At 43.0% G+C, this 22,352-nt stretch overlaps 1 protein-coding gene across 1 annotated transcript in view; it reads left to right on the top strand.

The window, feature by feature from the left end:
* Positions 1 to 9,876: 9,876 nt before the first annotated feature.
* The window catches only part of PLB1 (phospholipase B1), a 42,562-nt gene continuing 30,086 nt past the window's right edge, over positions 9,877 to 22,352 (top strand). The window contains exons 1-15 of the mRNA XM_053459085.1: positions 9,877 to 9,991; positions 10,552 to 10,601; positions 11,239 to 11,296; positions 13,982 to 14,040; positions 14,766 to 14,800; positions 15,382 to 15,425; positions 16,599 to 16,653; positions 17,096 to 17,147; positions 17,536 to 17,613; positions 19,402 to 19,464; positions 19,845 to 19,927; positions 20,112 to 20,178; positions 20,763 to 20,846; positions 22,039 to 22,101; positions 22,265 to 22,348. Coding sequence (XP_053315060.1) covers positions 9,928 to 9,991; positions 10,552 to 10,601; positions 11,239 to 11,296; positions 13,982 to 14,040; positions 14,766 to 14,800; positions 15,382 to 15,425; positions 16,599 to 16,653; positions 17,096 to 17,147; positions 17,536 to 17,613; positions 19,402 to 19,464; positions 19,845 to 19,927; positions 20,112 to 20,178; positions 20,763 to 20,846; positions 22,039 to 22,101; positions 22,265 to 22,348 — 939 coding nt within the window. The 5' untranslated portion in view covers positions 9,877 to 9,927. The remainder of the gene's footprint in view (positions 9,992 to 10,551; positions 10,602 to 11,238; positions 11,297 to 13,981; positions 14,041 to 14,765; positions 14,801 to 15,381; positions 15,426 to 16,598; positions 16,654 to 17,095; positions 17,148 to 17,535; positions 17,614 to 19,401; positions 19,465 to 19,844; positions 19,928 to 20,111; positions 20,179 to 20,762; positions 20,847 to 22,038; positions 22,102 to 22,264; positions 22,349 to 22,352) is intronic.

Here is a 22,352-nt window from a genome sequence, read left to right as displayed (position 1 = left end):
TAAATCGGTGCGATGCCCTGTATAACGTATAGTTAGATGCTCTGTATCAATGTAAAACGTCCCCACTTTTGCTATGCATTGTACAGGGTTAGCTCAGGCCTTCCTGCAGAGGATACACAAGGAACCAGCAGAGGAATGATTTCTATTCCACCATGAAAACAGATGAACAAACAGTCATTTGATGCTTCTCAGCCGTTATCTTTGGGCATATTGAATGCTTGATTTGATACAAACTGATGTTTCTTTACTAACATGTGAGTTGGGATGCCTGCTTGAACACTGGTGACTAAGAAATGCTGACAATGCGGGGCTCCCATGCAGCGATGTATTCTGGCCTAGGGAGGCAGCCCCTCTGCCACACGTCAGGGAGCGCATCGGCCCCTTTGGTGATCAGCCAAAGAAGGAATGGCAGGAAGGATGGCAGTGCGGAGGGAGTGGGCGGCTGGGGCTTTGGGTTAGGATTAGGGCAAAGCTAATGGTAAATACCCCGCTGCTACCATTAGGATTGGGGCAATTTGTCTCCCCAAGTCTGGCCTGGGTAATAGGGGCATAACAATCCTGGTTCCAGGGGTTGCGACTGCCCCTTCAAAAGCCGCTAGCTGCGGGTAACGCCACAGAGAGTGTAGAGATCGTCCAATCAGATGATCTCCCGCTCTCTCTCTGCATGCTGTCTGATGCAGGAAGTGACATCACATCCGTTTCCTGCATGCTGGATCAGTCTGCACGAGGGAGAGAGACAAGCTGTTTGGGGGCATTTTTTGCACTGGGGCCCTGTGTTTTCTAGTTACCCCCCAGCCTGGTAACATATATAAACTTTTATCAATGACATGCTGCGCAGCGGCCCCTGTGTCTGCCGAGTGCGGGAGGACGCGGTGCTTAGCGCGGTGTTTCGTGGAGGGTCGTTATAACCCCCGTGTTAGTAGTTTGAACAATGTGTCCGCCTCACACGTACCCGCCGCCCCCTGAGGGCATTCATTACAGAAACTCCAGCACCAACACGCATCACGTCCCGACCTCGCTGCGCAACACGATTACAACACAGGATGCAGCAAAAAGCAGAAGTTCCAGGAACGTGTCATCCAGACGTGCGAGGCTGCAGGAGGCCGTGCGAGGCTGCAGGAGGCCGTGCGAGGCCTGGAGGAGGCCGTGCGAGGCTGCAGGAGGCCGTGCGAGGCTGCAGGAGGCCGTGCGAGGGCTGCAGGAGGCCGTGCGAGGGCTGCAGGAGGCCGTGCGAGGGATGCAGGAGGCCATGCGAGGGATGCAGGAGGCTGTGCGAGGCCTGGAGGAGGCCGTGCGAGGCTGCAGGAGGCTGGCAATCCTGGGGCTTCAGTGACATCACAGCCAATTCTGAAAAGTTACTTCACAGGAAATGGTTCTAAAAGCCCCAATAATGTGTATAGAAACATCAGCAAACGGCTTTATAAATTAAAAGATGCCAGTCTTCTCCGTGGGGCAAAAGGGGTAACTTCTGGCTTGGCCCCAACTCTTTTTCAGGGGCCCAGAACCGCTCTCTCACTGTGACGCGGATAGGAGCGCACTGCTTACAATCGAAATGTGGACAGAACTGCAAGTTAATGTGTAGATCAGAGAGAAAAGGGGTATTTAATCCCGATCAGGATTAAAGGGGCTTTAGATGCCTCAAAATATCTATAAAAACAGAAACAAAATCGTAACCAAAGTCCCAAAAGTACGAAATATTTCAGGGTAACGCAGGAGTGAGGAATACACTGTGTGCAAACACTGCCACCTAGTGGCGAAAGAACAAACAGGCAAACCCAGAACCTGCCGGCAGATCGGCCCCATTCGGCCCCCGTCGAGTCGCCCGTTTCTCCTGCTGTAACGACTCAAACCTTAATCAGTCGTTGGTCTCGTCTTAGATTCAGGAGCCGTATGTCTATCCCATGCATGTTTAATCCCCTCACTGTATTACCCTCTACCACTTCTGCTGGGAGGCTGTTTTTATAAGTATATATATCTATCTATTTGTTCCAGTTTTAATATCACTCCTAGTTGAATGAATTCAAATTAAATGTATTGTCTAGCAGGGCAGAATTTTCAAGAACAGACTTGCGGCAGAGGTGGCATCCCGCACCATGTTTAAAGCTCCTCGGTACGACCCATTCTACTGCCACCGCTGCACTGACCCAGCATCTCAGTGAGCCGGGACAGACTGCCGCTATCTTTATGTGAATCGCTGCATACAGGTCACCTCCATCCAAAGTACCGTTCAGATCAATACGCGCGGCTCGTGTTGTGACCTCGCTAGCGATGGCCGGGTTCGGCCCCTAAGGGCCACGTTCACTTTCCTTTAACAAAATCCTCAAAAAAGACATAAAAAGTGGCTGAACTTAAAAAAAAAAACAAAAAAACGATAGGAAGTATTCCTGTTCTTTCTGTTTTGGATCGGAGTCCAGGTAGGGATGGTTTGGACCTAAAAAACACAGGAGACATTAATAAGACCTTTTAGTGAATCAGAGTAAGGTGCGGAGGCCAGAAGCTTTTTAGACCCAAGAGGTCAAGCCCTTGCGTCCAAATAAATACCGGTTGATGTCTTGACAGCTCATATGCCGTTGCCCATTAAAAAACAGTACTGTATTACCCTCTACCACTTCTGCTGGGGAGCTGTTCCACGTATCTACCAGTAAAGTAAACCTTCCTTACATTACACATACATTTTCTCCCAAAAAGACATTCAAACTCCATACTTTTTATAATCATCCGGACCCCTGTGACGGTGCCAGACCCCAGATCTGAAGGTGTAAAGGAATGTATTTAAAGTAGTAGTGCACGCACTTCCCTTTTCACCCACCAGGTGGCAGAAGGAACCCGATTCTTGCTAAATCCATATAATGTCCAGTTTTTTTTACTTTTTACAATTTTTTTTATTACTAAAAAGAAATGACAAAAATATTAGCGGGGAGGAGAAGGTCTCCGAGGTTTCCTTTGTGGTCCTTTGTTATTTTTAATTGTCACTCTTCCCCCTATAGTAACAGCGCCACGGTATGTGCTGGCGCTCTATATATAAATGTAATTTATATTTATAAATCTAGATATTTCATAACATTCTCTCTGTCTCTCCCCCCTCTCCATACCATTTTTATTCCAATAATTTACTGACTATTTGACTATTGCAAGACAATGAAACTTGGTCCAGCCTCCCATTGGGGAAAATGTGTCCCGGCTCTCAGCACTCAAAAGGTTAAAACAAAGTATGTAAAGGTAAATAAGTATCATTATGCCATAAAGCAACCCTTGAGATAGGGAAAATATGTATATTTACAGATAGCTCCGGAATCTAGGGCAGGATTGACTGCTGGGGGGGGCAGACTGATAGGTGGGGGGGCTGTTATCGGCTGCTGAGGGTTGTTTGGAGATAAAAATCTTCATTTAATGACCTTTATGTAAAGATTTTTAGACCTTACATGTTTTTTCTTTAGGTGATACGTAAACTATTTGTTTTCAAAATGATATGCCATACGTACATTGCATTCTAAGCAGGACCGTCCTGCCGAGCAGCACCAGGCAGCGAGGATCATGGGCCCATTGAGCTGCTTTTACGGCACAGACCTCAATCCCAGCTCCCCGTGAGCACCTTGTGATAAAGAATTCTGTAAAATGACATCATATCTCAGTGTTCTGCTTCAATAGATCATGAGGTGGCTGGATGGTCCAACCCCACCTCTAACCACAGCATTCCCTCCTCTCTCCGGCCGTATAACTAACCCCGTCCTTATAACCCGTTATATCCTGTATATTCCTCATATTATATATTATATACTCTCCGGCCGTATAACTAATCCCGTCCTTATAACCCGTTATATCCCTGTATATTCCTCATATTATATATTATATCCTCTCCGGCCGTATAACTAATCCCGTCCTTATAACCCGTTATATCCTGTATATTCCTCATATTATATATTATATACTCTCCTGCCGTATAACTAATCCCGTCCTTATAACCCGTTATATCCCTGTATATTCCTCATATTATATATTATATACTCTCCCCCCGTATAACTAATCCCGTCCTTATAACCCGTTATATCCCTGTATATTCCTCATATTATATATTATATACTCTCCCCCCGTATAACTAATCCCGTCCTTATAACCCGTTATATCCTGTATATTCCTCATATTATATATTATATACTCTCCCCCCGTATAACTAATCCCGTCCTTATAACCCGTTATATCCTGTATATTCCTCATATTATATATTATATACTCTCCGGCCGTATAACTAATCCCGTCCTTATAACCCGTTATATCCCTGTATATTCCTCATATTATATATTATATACTCTCCCCCCGTATAACTAATCCCGTCCTTATAACCCGTTATATCCTGTATATTCCTCATATTATATATTATATACTCTCCGGCCGTATAACTAATCCCGTCCTTATAACCCGTTATATCCCTGTATATTCCTCATATTATATATTATACACTCTCCGGCCGTATAACTAATCCCGTCCTTATAACCCGTTATATCCCTGTATATTCCTCATATTATATATTATATACTCTCCCCGTATAACTAATCCCGTCCTTATAACCCGTTATATCCATGTATATTCCTCATATTATATATTATATACTCTCCGGCCGTATAACTAATCCCGTCCTTATAACCCGTTATATCCTGTATATTCCTCATATTATATATTATATACTCTCCCCCGTATAACTAATCCCGTCCTTATAACCCGTTATATCCTGTATATTCCTCATATTATATATTATATACTCTCCGGCCGTATAACTAATCCCGTCCTTATAACCCGTTATATCCCTGTATATTCCTCATATTATATATTATACACTCTCCGGCCGTATAACTAATCCCGTCCTTATAACCCGTTATATCCCTGTATATTCCTCATATTATATATTATATACTCTCCCCGTATAACTAATCCCGTCCTTATAACCCGTTATATCCTGTATATTCCTCATATTATATATTATATACTCTCCGGCCGTATAACTAATCCCGTCCTTATAACCCGTTATATCCCTGTATATTCCTCATATTATATATTATATACTCTCCGGCCGTATAACTAACCCCGTCCTTATAACCCGTTATATCCTGTATATTCCTCATATTATATATTATATACTCTCCCCCGTATAACTAATCCCGTCCTTATAACCCGTTATATCCCTGTATATTCCTCATATTATATATTATATACTCTCCCCCGTATAACTAACCCCGTCCTTATAACCCGTTATATCCTGTATATTCCTCATATTATATATAATATACTCTCCCCCCGTATAACTAATCCCGTCCTTATAACCCGTTATATCCTGTATATTCCTCATATTATATATATTATATACTCTCCCCCGTATACCTAATCCCGTCCTTATAACCCGTTATATCCCTGTATATTCCTCATATTATATATTATACACTCTCCGGCCGTATAACTAATCCCGTCCTTATAACCCGTTATATCCCTGTATATTCCTCATATTATATATTATATACTCTCCGGCCGTATAACTAATCCCGTCCTTATAACCCGTTATATCCTGTATATTCCTCATATTATATATTATATACTCTCCGGCTGTATAATTAATCCCGTCCTTATAACCCGTTATATCCCTGTATATTCCTCATATTATATATTATATACTCTCCCCCGTATAACTAACCCCGTCCTTATAACCCGTTATATCCCTGTATATTCCTCATTTTATATATTATATACTCTCCGGCCGTATAACTAATCCCGTCCTTATAACCCGTTATATCCTGTATATTCCTCATATTATATATTATATACTCTCCAGCCGTATAACTAATCCCGTCCTTATAACCCGTTATATCCCTGTATATTCCTCATATTATATATTATATACTCTACCCCCGTATAACTAATCCTGTCCTTATAACCCGTTATATCCTGTATATTCCTCATATTATATATTATATACTCTCCCCCCGTATAACTAATCCCGTCCTTATAACCCGTTATATCCCTGTATATTCCTCATATTATATATTATATACTCTCCCCCCGTATAACTAATCCCGTCCTTATAACCCGTTATATCCCTGTATATTCCTCATATTATATATTATATACTCTCCGGCCGTATAACTAATCCCGTCCTTATAACCCGTTATATCCCTGTATATTCCTCATATTATATATTATATACTCTCCACCCCGTATAACTAATCCCGTCCTTATAACCCGTTATATCCCTGTATATTCCTCATATTATATATTATATACTCTCCGGCCATATAACTGATCCCGTCCTTATAACCCGTTATATCCCTGTATATTCCTCATATTATATATTATATACTCTCCGGCCGTATAACTAATCCCGTCCTTATAACCCGTTATATCCTGTATATTCCTCATATTATATATTATATACTCTCCCCCGTATAACTAATCCCGTCCTTATAACCCGTTATATCCTGTATATTCCTCATATTATATATTATATACTCTCCGGCCGTATAACTAATCCCGTCCTTATAACCCATTATATCCCTGTATATTCCTCATATTATATATTATATACTCTCCGGCCGTATAACTAATCCCGTCCTTATAACCCATTATATTACTGTATATTCCTCATATTATATATTATATACTCTCCGGCCCGCATTTAAAGGCATCTATGGATCTGATAGCGCAGTCTCTGTGGGAAGCGGATTCCACATCTTTATGGCTCTTACTGTAAAGAACTCTTTTCGCTGCTTTTAGTGAAAAATCCCCATCAGTGCTGATCTGAGCTGATTCAGGTGGCGTTAGCAGATGTAGCAAAGTGCCGGACTGGCCGTGGGCTTGGTGAGCAGTGTGCCCTCCGTGCAGGGGATGTTCCTTCCCTTTAGCGCTGTCTCACTTCTCTCAGGGGCCCAAGCCGGTCCTTGAGATCTCATCCCTTAGAACGGTCAGGATAATAAGTCTTGTAAGTCAGTCGATTTGTATTATATATTTTTGAAGCTTTTATCTTCATCCCTCTGCATCTTTATAAAATATAGATAATGATTATATTAACCCTGCACACGCCATGCACTGTCACAGAGCGACGTATGGACAGTAAGCGCCGTGGTGTTCATGGCGGCTTTCAATTCACTTCAAAAAACCTAAACAAAAAATTTCTTAGACATTAAAACACATTATGGCAAAATAGCCGCGCTGATCCGACCATTTCATTGGTTGCTTTAAAATATTATCGGGGCGTTTAGGGCTGCAGAACCCTGCGATACCCTCATACCCAGCAAACATTCTGAGCGCCTAGAAAAGAGGGGTATCAGGGGAAGAAAGAGGGGCATCAGAGGAGGAGAGAGGAGCACAGACGGAGAAAAATGGGCATGGGGGGAGGAAAGAGGGACTGGGCAAACTAAACGGGGCATTTGGAGTGTATGCTGTGATGATAAGGCATACCTGGTGTTGTAAAGCGTGGCAGAATGTATGAATTTTGTTGATAAATGGGGCATTAAATGCCCAAATGCACCAGCGGTTTGCACAAGCCGCGCCGCACACTGCCGCCTCCCCTGCCGTTAAAGCCCCGCGAGCGCCGGGGGGGGCCCGTTATCTGCCCCAGACTGTACTCTTGCTGTATGTATACATAGCATCTGCCCTTTAAAGCTGCCACACAGTGATGTTTGTTCACTTTTATCACTTTATGGTACACAATTTATGCTTCAACACTCAAAGGTGAGAACGATAACCGCTGTTTACAGGCTGCGTGTTTTCTGAAGTCGGTTTCACTTGGAACTTAAATTGTGGGAATTTTATACGTTTCGCTCGGCGCGTCGAGATCTTACTGCTTTTGGCTGTTTTTTCCATTTTTTTATTGTTCAGTTTTAAGGAATTGCACTGCGGTGCCCCCCCCCCCCGGCTGCTAATTGATTAGATATGCAACGGATCCAATGCTTGCAGACATGGTGCATGTGCACCCCCTAGTGGCAGAGCTGGGCAGGGTTGGGGGGTCCCGTCCTGTAAGGGGCTCAAGTACGCTGTATATACAGTAATATAACCCCCAGCGCTGTATACAGTAATATAACCCCCAGCGCTGTATACAGTAATATAACCCCCCAGCGCTGTATACAGTAATATAACCCCCAGCGCTGTATACAGTAATATAACCCCCAGCACTGTATACAGTAATATAACTCCCAGCACTGTGTACAGTAATATAACCCCCAGCGCTGTATACAGTAATACAACCCCCCAGCGCTGCATACAGTAATATAACCCCCAGCGCTGTATACAGTAATATAACCCCCAGCGCTGTATACAGTAATATAACCCCCAGCACTGTATACAGTAATATACCCCCCAACGCTGTATACAGTAATATAACCCCCCAGCGCTGTATACAGTAATATAACCCCCAGCGCTGTATACAGTAATATAACCCCAGCGCTGTATACAATAATATAACCCCCAGCGCTGTATACAATAATATAACCCCCAGCGCTGTATACAGTAATATAACCCCCCAGCGCTGTATACAGTAATATAACCCCCAGCGCTGTTTACAGTAATATAACCCCCAGCGCTGTATACAGTAATATAACCCCCCCAGCGCTGTATACAGTAATATAACCCCCAGCGCTGTATACAGTAATATAACCCCCAGCGCTGTATACAGTAATATAACCCCCAGCGCTGTATACAGTAATATAACCCCCAGCGCTGTATACAGTAATATAACCCCCAGCACTGTATACAGTAATATAACCCCCAGCGCTGTATACAGTAATATAACCCCCAGCGCTGTATACAGTAATATAACCCCAGCGCTGTATACAGTAATATAACCCCCCAGCGCTGTATACAGTAATATAACCCCAGCGCTGTATACAGTAATATAACCCCCAGCGCTGTATACAATAATATAACCCCCAGCGCTGTATACAGTAATATAACCCCCAGCGCTGTATACAGTAATATAACCCCCAGCGCTGTATACAGTAATATAACCCCCAGCACTGTATACAATAATATAACCCCCAGCGCTGTATACAATAATATAACCCCCAGCGCTGTATACAGTAATATAACCCCCCAGCGCTGTATACAGTAATATAACCCTCCAGCGCTGTATACAATAATGTCGGTCGGTGATAAAAACCTGGTTTTATGTTATTTTCTCCCAATAAACCCCCTTTATCTGCAGACCGGGAGCCGCCGTTGCTGTCAGTCATGTGATATTTTGGGTGACTTTCCCGGCTCAAACACCACACTGAGCTGATGCTTTATGGCGATGCTAATAAAGTCCGTTCCTCCATAGACTTTCATTAGCCATGGAGTCCGACTGGTTGATTAAGACAGAGCCATTCTATTATTTCCCACACTCAGTGTGATGGTTAGTATTCACAGTATTCGCTCATTTTACGCGAGGCTCCAAGCGGTTTACTTTTGATGGGTGTTGGAGAGAGCGAGAATGGTTGAGGCTTCTGTATTGCTGGTGCAGCACCTGTCCCTCCGGGCTGAATTTCACCAGCACTCCCCCCCCTCCACTATTTATTATGTTTACTACCCACAGAATAAACAAATTAGCAGTTGATGAAATCCCTCTGTCGCCCGCAGTTGGTGGAATTCCCGTTATGTTGTAACATTGGTAGCCGGAGTCCCGGAGGTGTCCGGTCCCTCGCTTCGCATTGTTCTGACAGCGCGGCCCCCGGGGGCCACCATGTCCGATGACATTTTACGAGCGTGGCAGTGAAACGCATCTTATTGTATTTATTGTACCCGAGGAGGCCGGGTCTCCAGCTCTCAAAGGTGAAAACGATAACGCGGTTTATGGCTTCGCTGTTATCTGTCGCTGAGGCTATATAAGCGGCGAGAGGCACCCGGCCGTGTTCTTCGGCAGAAGCTGGAGTAAAGGTGTCTGCGGTCAAAGCTTCCCGGCAGAAGCCAGGAATGGGGACCCCGATCCGCGGCGAGGTCTGCGGACTCTTCTTCCTATTAGTGCTGCTGGTGAAAGGTGGGTAGTGGGGGCCGGAGACCCCCGCAATATTCCAGACTCAATTCCTTATTGAAGTTGGTCTTGGGGGGGGGTTAGAAACATTTCAGGACTTCAGGTTTTCTTCTGCCAAAGGGATGTTGGGAGTTGTAGTCTGCGGAGATGCTTTTGCTGTACGGTGATGGGATGCGGAATGATGATGTCACTTGGCACTAGTGATTAAAGATGTGTATATGATGAAATGTGTTTCGCAAACAACCATCGTTCCAAACTATCTTCCTCAATTACATTTTCATCAAATAATTACAATGATAGAATTAAGAAAAATCTGTAACATTTTAAATTAGAATCTGCTGTCAGATCGGCCCCATTCGGCCCCCGTCTAGTCGCCCGTTTCTCCTGCTGTAAAGACTCAAACCTTAATCAGTCGTTGGTCTCGTCTTAGATTCAGGAGCCGTATGTCTGTCCCATGCATGTTTAATACTCTCACTGTATTACCCTCTACCACCTCTGCTGGGAGGTGGAGGATGACCATGGTTCCACTTTCACGCACAGCTAACGGCAGCATTATTTCGATTTAGGAAGCGTGGCTTTGGAGAGCAGTGATGCCAAGGCAGAGGACGGTACCGCGGTAAGTAACGGTAACCAGAAAACCAACGAGGTGCACAACCTCGCACAAGGGGTTAATATAATGGATTCCGCTGCCAGAAACAGTAAACAGGACAGCTGACAACCAGGACACGAGGCAGTCCCGTGCAAAGTTAGGGCTGTTGGCAGCTATGGAGAAGTATGCCTCTAGTTGGCAAGATTTCAGGGTTCAGCCATCAAATTATGTTAAATAATTCTAAATGGAAAAATAAATTGTCTGTTTTACCTAAAAAACTATGAATGATGGATTTTCTTGTTATTACGTTTCTGTTAAAGAATAAAATTTAGTCCAACCCGATAATTAACACAAAATATAACAAATCCACAAAAAGATCTGTATGATGAATGTCACCGGGTTCTAAAGCTGCTGTTCCACTTGCTTTGCTAAATGTAATATTCTTGTGGTTAATGCGTCCTCTCTAGTCCTGCGCAAGACCAGCATAGTCACAAAAGCTTGCAATCTAATTTGATGCCATTAGGAAATAAAGTATCGCGTGTACCACGACACACATGGTATTTCTGTAGTGATAATTATAAATGTCTGGCAAATATATCGGGGGTCCGCGGTCCGCTGCTTTATTACAATAATTGGAGGCGATCATTTTTTTTTCTACCGACAGAGATTTTTGTTTCCGTGCAAAACTAGCGTCGGAGATTCTGACCACAGCCCGGCATCAGGTAGGTATCAGAGACTGGGGGGCAGGGGATTTAGGGCAAATAGATACATTTCGGTCACAAATACACATTTTGGTGATTATTTATTGATTCACTGCAGTAAATAATATGTTTTGTAGACACATTGTATCCAATTTACATTTATTATTGCAATAGTTAAACTAATAGTAAAGCTTCATACAATAAACCACTAACATATATATATATATATATATATATATATATATATATATATATATATATATATGTGTGTGTGCATGCCTCTATATATATATATATAATTTATAAAGACTTTTATACTTATTTTTCATTAAATAAATTGCCAAACTCTATTGCAAATGTACTTTATTTACACAATCTAATTATTTGTGCTTTTAAATCTCACAGATTTTGAGCTGTAATAGTCTTATATATACATATAATGGGAGCAGCCATGTTAACTCCCCATTCTCCTTGGTTATTCCTCCCCATTAAGTTATCGCTCCCCTATTGTTAAATTGCTGGCTGCTGCTGATTGGTTCAGGCAGCCTCTGTAATTGCTTCAGGCATTACCTGATCTGAAATTGATCAGATAATGCTGGTTCTGCCACAGACTGCCACAGATCTCAGGGTCCCTTCGGTAAATGAAACTAAATATCTCCACAAAAAAAAAAAAATTAAAAATAATAATAATAAATATATAATAATAATAGTAATAATAATAAGCTTTGTGGACTACTTCAAACTCAGTTTTATAATATAGCGTTTATATTTTAATCACTTAAATAGACCTAAAAGCAGCACTGCACACAACATCGTTTTGGAGGGAAAATATTTATTTTATTCAAATAAAAATGTAAAAAAGGAGGGGAAAAAAAAGAGAATAGACAAAACATCAAAAACATGAAAATATATAAAAATAAATCCAAAAACATAGGATCCCAGAAAAATGTTATTTTTTTTTTTTATGTGTGTAATTCCTGAAAAGCATCGCATCAATCCAAATAGCGATCTTGGATGTAATCTTCTATAGAAAACATTACTTTTATTCAAATAACTGGAAAAAAACTTTCATTTATCCGTAATTCACAAGAAACCAAGAAAACATTAAAAAAATAATAATAATGATTTTAAAAAAAATCGGATCCTCCCCAAAAAGTTTTTATGTGTGAAACGTGTTAACTCCTCACAAACAGCATCAATCCAAATAGCGATCCTAGACGTAATCTTATAAATAAAGTTATTCATACAAAATAATAGATATCTCTTTTAATCAAATGACAGGAAAATTATTTAATTTAAAGCAACCTCAATATCTGTTTATTATCCACAATTCACAAGAAACCAAAAATAGGATCCATAAAAATACAGTTTTTATTTATTTTTTTGCGTGTAACTTCACTCCTCGTCAATCTAAATGTAATCGTATAAATAAAGCTACTTTTATTTATTGTTTTATATGGCGCCATCATATTCCGTAGCGCTGTACAATGGGTAGACGGGACCTAACAAGTAGTATGTAACAGGTGAGGAGGGCCCGGCTCAAAGGAGCTTACAATCTAGATTCATCTAAATGGCTCCAAAAATAATGACTTTTTATATAACAGCGGAAACTCAAAGTCCACGGAACGCGCCGGCACAAGTCATGCGATGTATATATAAATATATAGATTTGTTTTTTGTATGTGTTTTTCCGTGGGTGCTCCTTATCGCAGGCCGTTCCGTTTCCTCGAGTTAATGCTCGGAGTCTCCAAGGTGTTTGGGATCCTGGGACGCTGATGGGTGAGGAGCGGCGGTCCGCACTCGTACCGATCCTGCCGTTAACCGTCTGTTTCCCGGACGCCAAACATCTCGTGAAATCCGCGCATTAACTCGGGGAAACCGAATGACCTGTGATAAGGAGCACCTATGGCTGCCCACGTAAATGGGTGAGATCGCTCCGTTTTTTTTTTTGTTTTTTTTTTTATATACATCGGATGACTTGAGTTTCCGCTGTTATAAAAAAGTCATTATTTTTAGAGGCATTTTGGACCAATAATTAGCTTTATATATAAGATTACATCTAGGATCGCTATTTGGATTGATGCAATGTTTATCAGGAGTTAAAAACATTTTTTTCTATTTTTTGGATTATTTTTATTTTTTTTTTCTATTTTTTTACATTTTCTTTTTTTTTTACCCTTTTTTTTAACTTTTCAAAAAAAAAATTCCAAAATTTATTGGAATAAAAGGAATATTTTATTCTGGGTTACTAACTTTATATATATATATATAAGGATTGCTGTTTTGATTGATTTGATGCTTTTGAGGTGTTATACACATTAAAACATTTTTCTGGGATCATATATTTCTTATTTTGATTTATTTTCATATTTTTGATGTTTTCTATATTTTCTTTCTTTTGTCCCCCTTTTTTTACTCTAAAAAAAATATTTTCTTTTTTTCCATTGAGAATAATAATCGGATTTTCAGGTTTCTCCTCTTTATATGAAATAATTTTGCTGTTATTTGAATAAAAGGAATATTTCTCCTCCGGAAACTATATGTTTGTGAGCAGTGCTGCTTTTGTGTTGGATTTTACAGCATAATAAGTCAGTATTTTCTTTTGGAGATACAAACTTGCAATTTTCTGGTGTTTCTTAGTATGTTTATATCACGTGTTAATGAATCTATATTATATCATATTATATCACCCGCTTTACGTTGCAGCCCACGCTCTGAACCCCCGCGATATTAAAGTTCTGTCTACACTGAGAAGCCTAAAAATCGTAAGTATTGGGAAAAAAAACGAGAGGGAGACAGAATATAATTAAAAAAAAAGGTTTTTTGATTAAATATAAATGATAACCTAGAAAATAGACATTAATAAAATATAATTATCAGGTGACCTGCGATGCTGACCTTTAACAAACATCAGGGTCTGGTCGATGTCAGAACTGGCTGAAATCTTATTGACTCGTTACAAATGGGACTTGCACTCTTTAAGAGAAACAGTCCCTCTTTATGCTCTCAATATCTCTGCCCCTTTTTCCTCCCCTGATGCCCCCTTTCCTTCCTGTGTCCCTCTTTCTTCCTTGTGTCCCTCTTTCCTCCTAGTGCCCCTCTTTCCTCCCTTGATGCCCCCTTTTCTTCCTGTATGCCTCTTTCTTCCTCGTGTCCTTCTTTCCTCCTAGTGCCCCTCTTTCCTCCCCTGATGTGCACTTTCCTTCCTGTGTCCCTCTTTCTTCCTCGTGTCCCTCTTTTCTTCCTCTGTTCCTCTTTTCTTTCTGTGTCCCTCTTTCCTCCCCGTGTCCCCCTTTCTTCCTTGTGTCCCTCTTTCCTCCCCTGTTTCACTCTCTTCTCTCTTCTGATGCCCCTCTTTTATTCTCTAAAGATTATCAGATCACGGCCTTTTGCTTCTGTAGATGATCCGTTATGATGACAATACGTTTAATCTGTACGCTGTATCTATTTATATCTCTCGCTTACATCATACATTCTACACATTTTACAGAAATCAGATGCAATCAACAAGAATCCCTTCCGCAGGTAAAAATACATACACCTAGTGCTTACCAAGTGTCCCTGTTATGTTTGTTCAGTCCCTCTCTGTGGCCAAAATCCCTGATGCCCCTCTCTCCTCCCCTGATGCCCCATCTCTCCTCCCCTGATGCCCCTCTCTCCTCCCCTGATGCCCCTCTTTTCTAGGAGCTCAGAATGTTTGCTGGGTATGAGGGGATCGCAGGGTTCTACAGCCCTAAAATCCCTGATAATGTGTATAGAAATTATTACTTATAATACTTATAATTATAATTACTTATTTTTATATCATTATTGTTACCAATAGGTAGCAAACCTTAATCAGTCGTTGGTCTCGTCTTAGATTCAGGAGCTGTATGTCTATCCCATGCATGTTTAATACCCTCACTGTATTACCCTCTACCACCTCTGCTGGGAGGCTGTTCCACTTATCTACCACCCTCTCAGTAAAGGACAGCTTGAGATCAGCAGTAGAGACCCCTCCATGCCTGCCTACCCCCAGTTTGGTGTTTCTGTCGCTGTGTGCGCCCCGTCTTTTTGCTTGTTCGCCGGTGAGTTGACTTATTGTGACTTTGCATTTGTTTCATTAGCTTGGAGGAAGCTCTGCTGGGGGCGAGCCGGCTGGCTGAATCCTGTGAGTACGGCCGCGCGTGACCTCAATACGTTACAATCTATTAATCACCCTCACAGCAGAGAAACAAGAAACTCCTATCAGTGCCATCCGGAAAACTTATTAAAACATGAAAAAAACCCCACTACATGTATAACCTCACAAAAGGATATAATGAGACAGGCGACCTCCGGCAGCTGGCTGAGCATCATGGGAGTTGTAGTCCACAGCAGCTGGAGGGCTACAGTTTGCCTATCCCTGGTTTCTACAAAGAAATCTGCCGGCAGATCGGCCCCCGTCGGCCCCCGTCTAGTCTCTGTTTCTCCTGCTGTAAAGAATCAAACCTTAATCAGTCGTTGGGCTCGTCTTAGATTATAGATTTAGTCTCCATGCAGCCGGCTGATAGGTAATGCGGTCTCTCGGTTCCATGCAGCAGGCTGATAGGTAATGCGGTCTCTCGCCATGCAGCCGGCTGATAGGTAATGCGGTCTCTCGGCTCCATGCAGCAGGCTGATAGGTAATGCGGTCTCTCGCCATGCAGCCGGCTGATAGGTAATGCGGTCTCTCGGCTCCATGCAGCAGGCTGATAGGTAATGCGGTCTCTCGCCATTCAGCTGGCTGATAGGTAATGCGGTCTCTCGCCATGCAGCCGGCTGATAGGTAATGCGGTCTCTCGCCATGCAGCCGGCTGATAGGTAATGCAGTCTCTCGGCTCCATGCAGCAGGCTGATAGATAATGCGGTCTCTCGCCATGCAGCTGGCTGATAGGTAATGCGGTCTCTCGCCATGCAGCCGGCTGATAGGTAATGCGGTCTCTCGCCATGCAGCAGGCTGATAGGTAATGCGGTCTCTCGCCATGCAGCAGGCTGATAGGTAATGCGGTCTCTCGCCATGCAGCCGGCTGATAGGTAATGCGGTCTCTCGGCTCCATGCAGCAGGCTGATAGGTAATGCGGTCTCTCGCCATGCAGCAGGCTGATAGGTGATGCGGTCTCTCGCCATGAAACAGGCTGATAGGTAATGCGGTCTCTCGCCATGCAGCTGGCTGATAGGTAATGCGGTCTCTCGCCATGCAGCCGGCTGATAGGTAATGCGGTCTCTCGCCATGCAGCCGGCTGATAGGTAATGCGGTCTCCTGGGTTTTAGTAACACCGATGGCTCTTGTTTTAATTTAACTGATTTTTTTTTTATTTTACAGATGTTGGTGAAAAGCTGGGTTCTCCGGTCACCGTTATATCGCCTCCCCTAAAAGAGTAAGTCTGCCCGCCGCGAGAGCCCTCCGCTGGGTAGGAGGTGGTAGGAGATTTTATTTTAATCCCCGCCTAATAATACATCATTGGGGGTCCACATCACCTTTGGTGACGTACGCATGCGCCAAACATTATGGTGACAGTATTTGTACCTACCGCTATTGGCTGTCCGGGCGTGTGATGTCATACACGGCACCAAATTTAGCTACACAGCAGCCAACAGTCCCAATAAACTTAATATTTTGATCGCCATAAACCCAATTGTTGAGAATGTCTCTGCAAATTCAGGACTGTAGGCAGCTACTGTACAAAATAAAAAAAATACATATACAGGTCCAGAGCCATATGCCTATCCCCCACTATACTAACCTCTACCACTTCTGCTGGGCGGCTGTTCCACTTATCTAATACCCATGAGTTAAATATATATTTATATTATTTATAGCTCCCTAGAGGACGACGCAAAGACACTGGTAGAAAACCTGAAGCAGAGGCTGGTAAGTTCTGAGAAAATGTAATAAATAACTATTTACTGCGTCCTGATTTTATTTGGAATTCTCTCCAAGAATCTGAAAGTTGAAAATCTTTTTTTAAAATTTATTTTTAATCATTATTTTTTAATAAAAAAACATGGACTCTGACATCACGAGGGCAAATAATCCCAGCGTAAGGATGGCGGAAAACTTTGGTGCCCAAGACAATGTAACAAAAACATACCTAAATAATAAAATGATAAATAAATAAAAAATAATGACAAAAAAAATAATTTCTTCAAATGATTCTGATTCTTTATTGATTTCTATAGCGCCGTCTTATTCCGTAGCGCAGTATCACGTGTAGACAAGCTTTGTGGTGGGGACGGTGCTCATTTTTTCTGTCCTTTAGGGAGCCTCCTTTGCCGACGACTGGAAGATAATTGTGATTTTCGTCACCGCCGACGACCCCTGCGGGTTCTGTAATCAGGTAAAATCTCACATGGGATTCAAAACACTCAATTATTATTTTATGCATATTGCCCGGCGGGGCCAGACGTCCCATCCCATAGTTATGATGGCTTCGGGGGGGGGGGCTGGCTGGGGGTCTACGGCAGCCCCAAAGGTTATATACACGGTTATGGGTTACATTTGGGCTATAATGCTGGCTTCTGCAACCTTACATATAATGAGAGTGATGAAAATTCATTATTTTTAGACCATTTTAGGGAATGAGTATATTTTAAACATTTTATTAATTTGTTTTTTTGAACAACCGTTCAAAAGTTTGGGGTCACTTAAAAATTCCCTTGAACGAAAAGCAAATTTTGTCCATTAAAATAACATGAAATTAATCAGAAATCCAGCACAGACGGGGTTAATGTCGTAAATGGCTATTGTAGCTGGAAACGGCTGATTTTTAATGGAATCTCTGATTTTTAATGGAGGCGTACAGAGGCCCTTTATCACTCCCATCACTCCTGGGTTCCAATGGCCCTTTATCACTCCCATCACTCCTGTGTTCCAATGGCCCTTTATCACTCCCATCACTCCTGTGTTCCAATGGCCCTTTATCACTCCCATCACTCCTGTGTTCCAATGGCCCTTTATCACTCCCATCACTCCTGTGTTCCAATGGCCCTTTATCACTCCCATCACTCCTGTGTTCCAATGGCCCTTTATCACTCCCATCACTCCTGTGTTCCAATGGCACGTTGTGTTCGCTGATCCAAGTTTAAGTTTGAAAGGATAATTGATTTATATGATAAGACAGAACAATAAGACGTAGGACCCGGGGGGGGGGGGCGCTCCGCGGGGTCCTATTAGATCGGAATCCGTATTATGGGCTCCGTTAGAAGCCGGTAAGCAGATCCTTGAAATGATAAAATGATACCGGCGGCTGAGATAAGGAGAAGCTGCTGATACGCGGGGTCACCGGGCTGATTATATCTGAGAGCCATAAACAGTCATAGAATTATCTGAGAGATAACGGGAGAGGCCGGGGTGACTAATGGAAAAAGAGCCCTAAACAAATTTACCAACCATACCTCCCAAGTGTCCTAGTTTTCCTGGGACAGTCCTGATTTTTGGACATTGCCCTACTTTTGCAAGCAGTGGGGATCGTCTGATCTCCGCCGACCGCACAGGTGCCCGGAAAATCATTGGAGGTCTCAAAATCATAAAAAAAACTGTATACAGCGCTGGGGGGTTATATTACTGTATACAGCGCTGGGGGGTTATATTACTGTATACAGCGCTGGGGGTTATATTACTGTATACAGCACTGGGGGTTATATTACTGTATACAGCGCTGGGGGGTTATATTACTGTATACAGTGCTGGGGGTTATATTACTGTATACAGCGCTGGGGGTTATATTACTGTATACAGCACTGGGGGTTATATTACTGTATACAGCGCTGGGGGTTATATTACTGTATACAGCACTGGGGGTTATATTACTGTATACAGCGCTGGGGGTTATATTACTGTATACAGCGCTGGGGGTTATATTACTGTATACAGCGCTGGGGGTTATATTACTGTATACAGTGTTGGGGGTTATAGTACTGTATACAGCGCTGGGGGTATATTACTGTATACAGTGTTGGGGGTTGTTACTGTATACAGAGAATACGCAGTCTATGATTGGACGATCTGGCGGCTGAACCTGATATAAAACATTTACAGCCAACGATGAAGAATTGTAATAAAGCACATTTTTGTCACCAAATAGATAAATGATTTATTGTAACTGTTTCTTTGCTTTTTGCCCTAGGAGGATCACACAAAGGAAAGCGTTTTGGCTCTGAGCAGAGCGCTGGATTATTTACATCAGCAGGTAACGGCATCTCGTGTGATAAACGCGTATAAATAAATCATATACATCGCTAGGAGCTGTGAGGATGCAGATCGGTAGCGGGAAGCCCAGGTTCGTTTCCTCCGCTGCCGGCCCATGTGGACTAATACTCACCGCCAGCCGGCTACGGACTCCCGGGGGTCTAATGAGACCCCTCACACGCAGAATCTGCTCCCATCGGGAATTAAATGTCCCAGAAAATAACATTTATTATAAATCAGATAAGATTTTACAATTAAATAATTATTTGTGGCAAGGAGTTAAACGTTCGTCAGGACTAGGAGCGCGAATGAATGAGCGCATGATATCTGTCCATACAAACCATCATGCCTGAGTAACGGGACTTTGTGTTCTCTTTGCAGCTGCCGAAGGCGTTTGTGAGTTTGGTCGATTTAACGGAGCTCAGCGGGCTTTATCTGTCCCACCCCAGCCATTCGGAGATCAGGTAAGGAGCAGGTGGTCTCGTCTTAGATTCAGGAGCCGTACGTCTATCCCATGCGTATTTAATACCCTCGCTGTATTACCCTCTACCACTTCTGCTGGGAGGCCGCTCCACGTATCTACCACCCTTCCAGTATTTATTTTATACACAGCTCGTCAAGTTAAAAAAAACTAACATTTTGTTGCAGACAATCCTGCGAGTGTTTCCCGAAGCCGTCTGATTACACGAAAGCCGTGCTCCGCTTCTCATTCCAGGTGAGGGGCTTTTATCTGAAATTACCCCCTCAACATCATCCTGCCCCCCCCCACATCACGTCTCGGCTAACGGAACAAAGTTCTAGTCTGAGAGGTTGATTTATGACGAAAGGGTTTCCATGTTCCGTGTATGTTCTAGATTCTCTATAAGGGTTCCGGATTGAATAAGACAGGCCGTGGCCTTCTATTGGTCTTCCTCAAGGCCAAGCGCCGCCATTATTGCTGCGTTGCGGTTAATTTCGGGTCGTTATCAGCAGAAAGCTGGAGAAACACGCGATTTCCATACAATTTGTTCCGTGCGTCCGCAACGTTCTCTGACGCACAACTATCAGAGTCCACAAACAGATAACTCCGTGGATCTGGAGCTCCATCTCCCCGATAACCGTCTGAGCTCTCCCACGTCCAGAGCCGAGCCGCAGGAGATAGCGTTATCTGAAGACATCTGCATTTCAAAGTTCAGGGTCACAGGGGTGATTAAGACAACTGCTTTCCGATATTACAAGTCTAACAAAAAACAAACACAGGTGAGATCTGGTTTTGCGCTCCCTCCTGACTCCTCCTGACCCTCGGTGTTCTTTTTCCAGGGAGCACTTGAGAAGGTTCTAAGCTCAGGGCGATACGACACCAGAGAAGACTTCACTGTGACGCTGCAGCCGCTCCTAAGGATGGTAGGAAGTTTAGAACACGATGGTCTAATCATAAGAATGGCTTTGTGGTTACAACCAGGATCATCGAGATCAGGCCCCCCCCCCCGTTAAACTTTAATCCTGCCATATGTCTATCCTATGCATGTTTAAATCCCCTCACTGTATTACCCTCTACCACTTCTGCTGGGAGGCTGTTCCACTTATCTACCACCCCTCTCAGTAAAATAAAACGTCCTTCCATTCCATCTCAGTCTCTGACCCTCTAGTGTCAGATTCCGGCAGGCGGATCACGCTGGGTGCGGAGTATCGATCCGATCCGGAGATATCTGATTCGGGGGAAATGCGGAGTTCACTGACCGCTTTCCTCGGCGTTCCCGAGATATTATCTGATGATGCAATAATTCTGGTTTAATGCGATAACACGGCCTTTATTCCATCATAAAACAATGTTCCGCATATTAAATTAACAATTTCCTGCCAATAATCAGAATGCAAGCAGGAAGTGCGACCGCCGTCCCTCCCCGTGAGATAACGGAACAAACAGCTGCCAAGAGAAAAAGATCTTATCGGCGAGTTTCAGACCATCCGATAACAAATAATCCCGAGGAACATTCTATGGGTAGATTAGGACATTCTCCTGCGGTCCAATGGCCCTTTATCACTCCCATCACTCCTGTGTTCCAATGGCCCTTTATCACTCCCATCACTCCTGTGTTCCAATGGCCCTTTATCACTCCCATCACTCCTGCGTTCCAATGGCCCTTTATCACTCCCATCACTCCTGGGTTCCAATGGCCCTTTATCACTCCCATCACTCCTGTGTTCCAATGGCACGTTGTGTTCGCTGATCCAAGTGTAAAAGGATAATTGATGGTTAGAACCCCTTTTGTAATTATGTTACAGACAGAAATTTCCTTGTTTTTCATGAAAGCAGCCGAGTGACCCCAAACTTTTTAACGTAAAGTATGTGATTGTGTGTGCGTATGTATATATGTGTATATGTATGTATGTATATATGTGTATATGTATGTATGTATGTATGTATGTATGCGTGTGTATGTATATATGTGTATATGTATGTATGTATGTATGTATGTATGCGTGTGTATGTATGTATGTATGTATGTATGTATGTATATATGTATGTATGCGTGTGAGTGTGAATGTATATTTCTGAAACTCACGGTATTTGTGTTTTTTCCGTTGTTCGCAGGCAAAATATGTAACCCCACAAATGAACTTCAATACCGTGTATGAGGCCCGATGCTCAGAGCAGGTGAGTCCGTGGGGGGCCGGGGCAGATGTTGCAGGCGTGTGGCCCCCGTGGGTCATCAGCAACATTCTTTGTGAAAGACATTTGATTAAAGGCCCCACAAACAATGACTTCAGCGTAAACCTGAGAAATCGATTGACTTCGGCATTTTTCGGTGTCTCCGCAGGACGGCGCTTTCCTGAACACCCACAAGAACAGTCCCTACAAATGGCTGCAGTCCATGTATGACGCAGGAAGGGCGACCCCCGAGGTAC

This window comes from Spea bombifrons, chromosome 3 (genome assembly GCF_027358695.1).
Source record: "Spea bombifrons isolate aSpeBom1 chromosome 3, aSpeBom1.2.pri, whole genome shotgun sequence".
In the NCBI taxonomy this organism is placed as follows: Eukaryota; Metazoa; Chordata; class Amphibia; order Anura; family Pelobatidae; genus Spea; species Spea bombifrons.
This window is presented reverse-complemented; position numbering and strand designations above follow the sequence as displayed.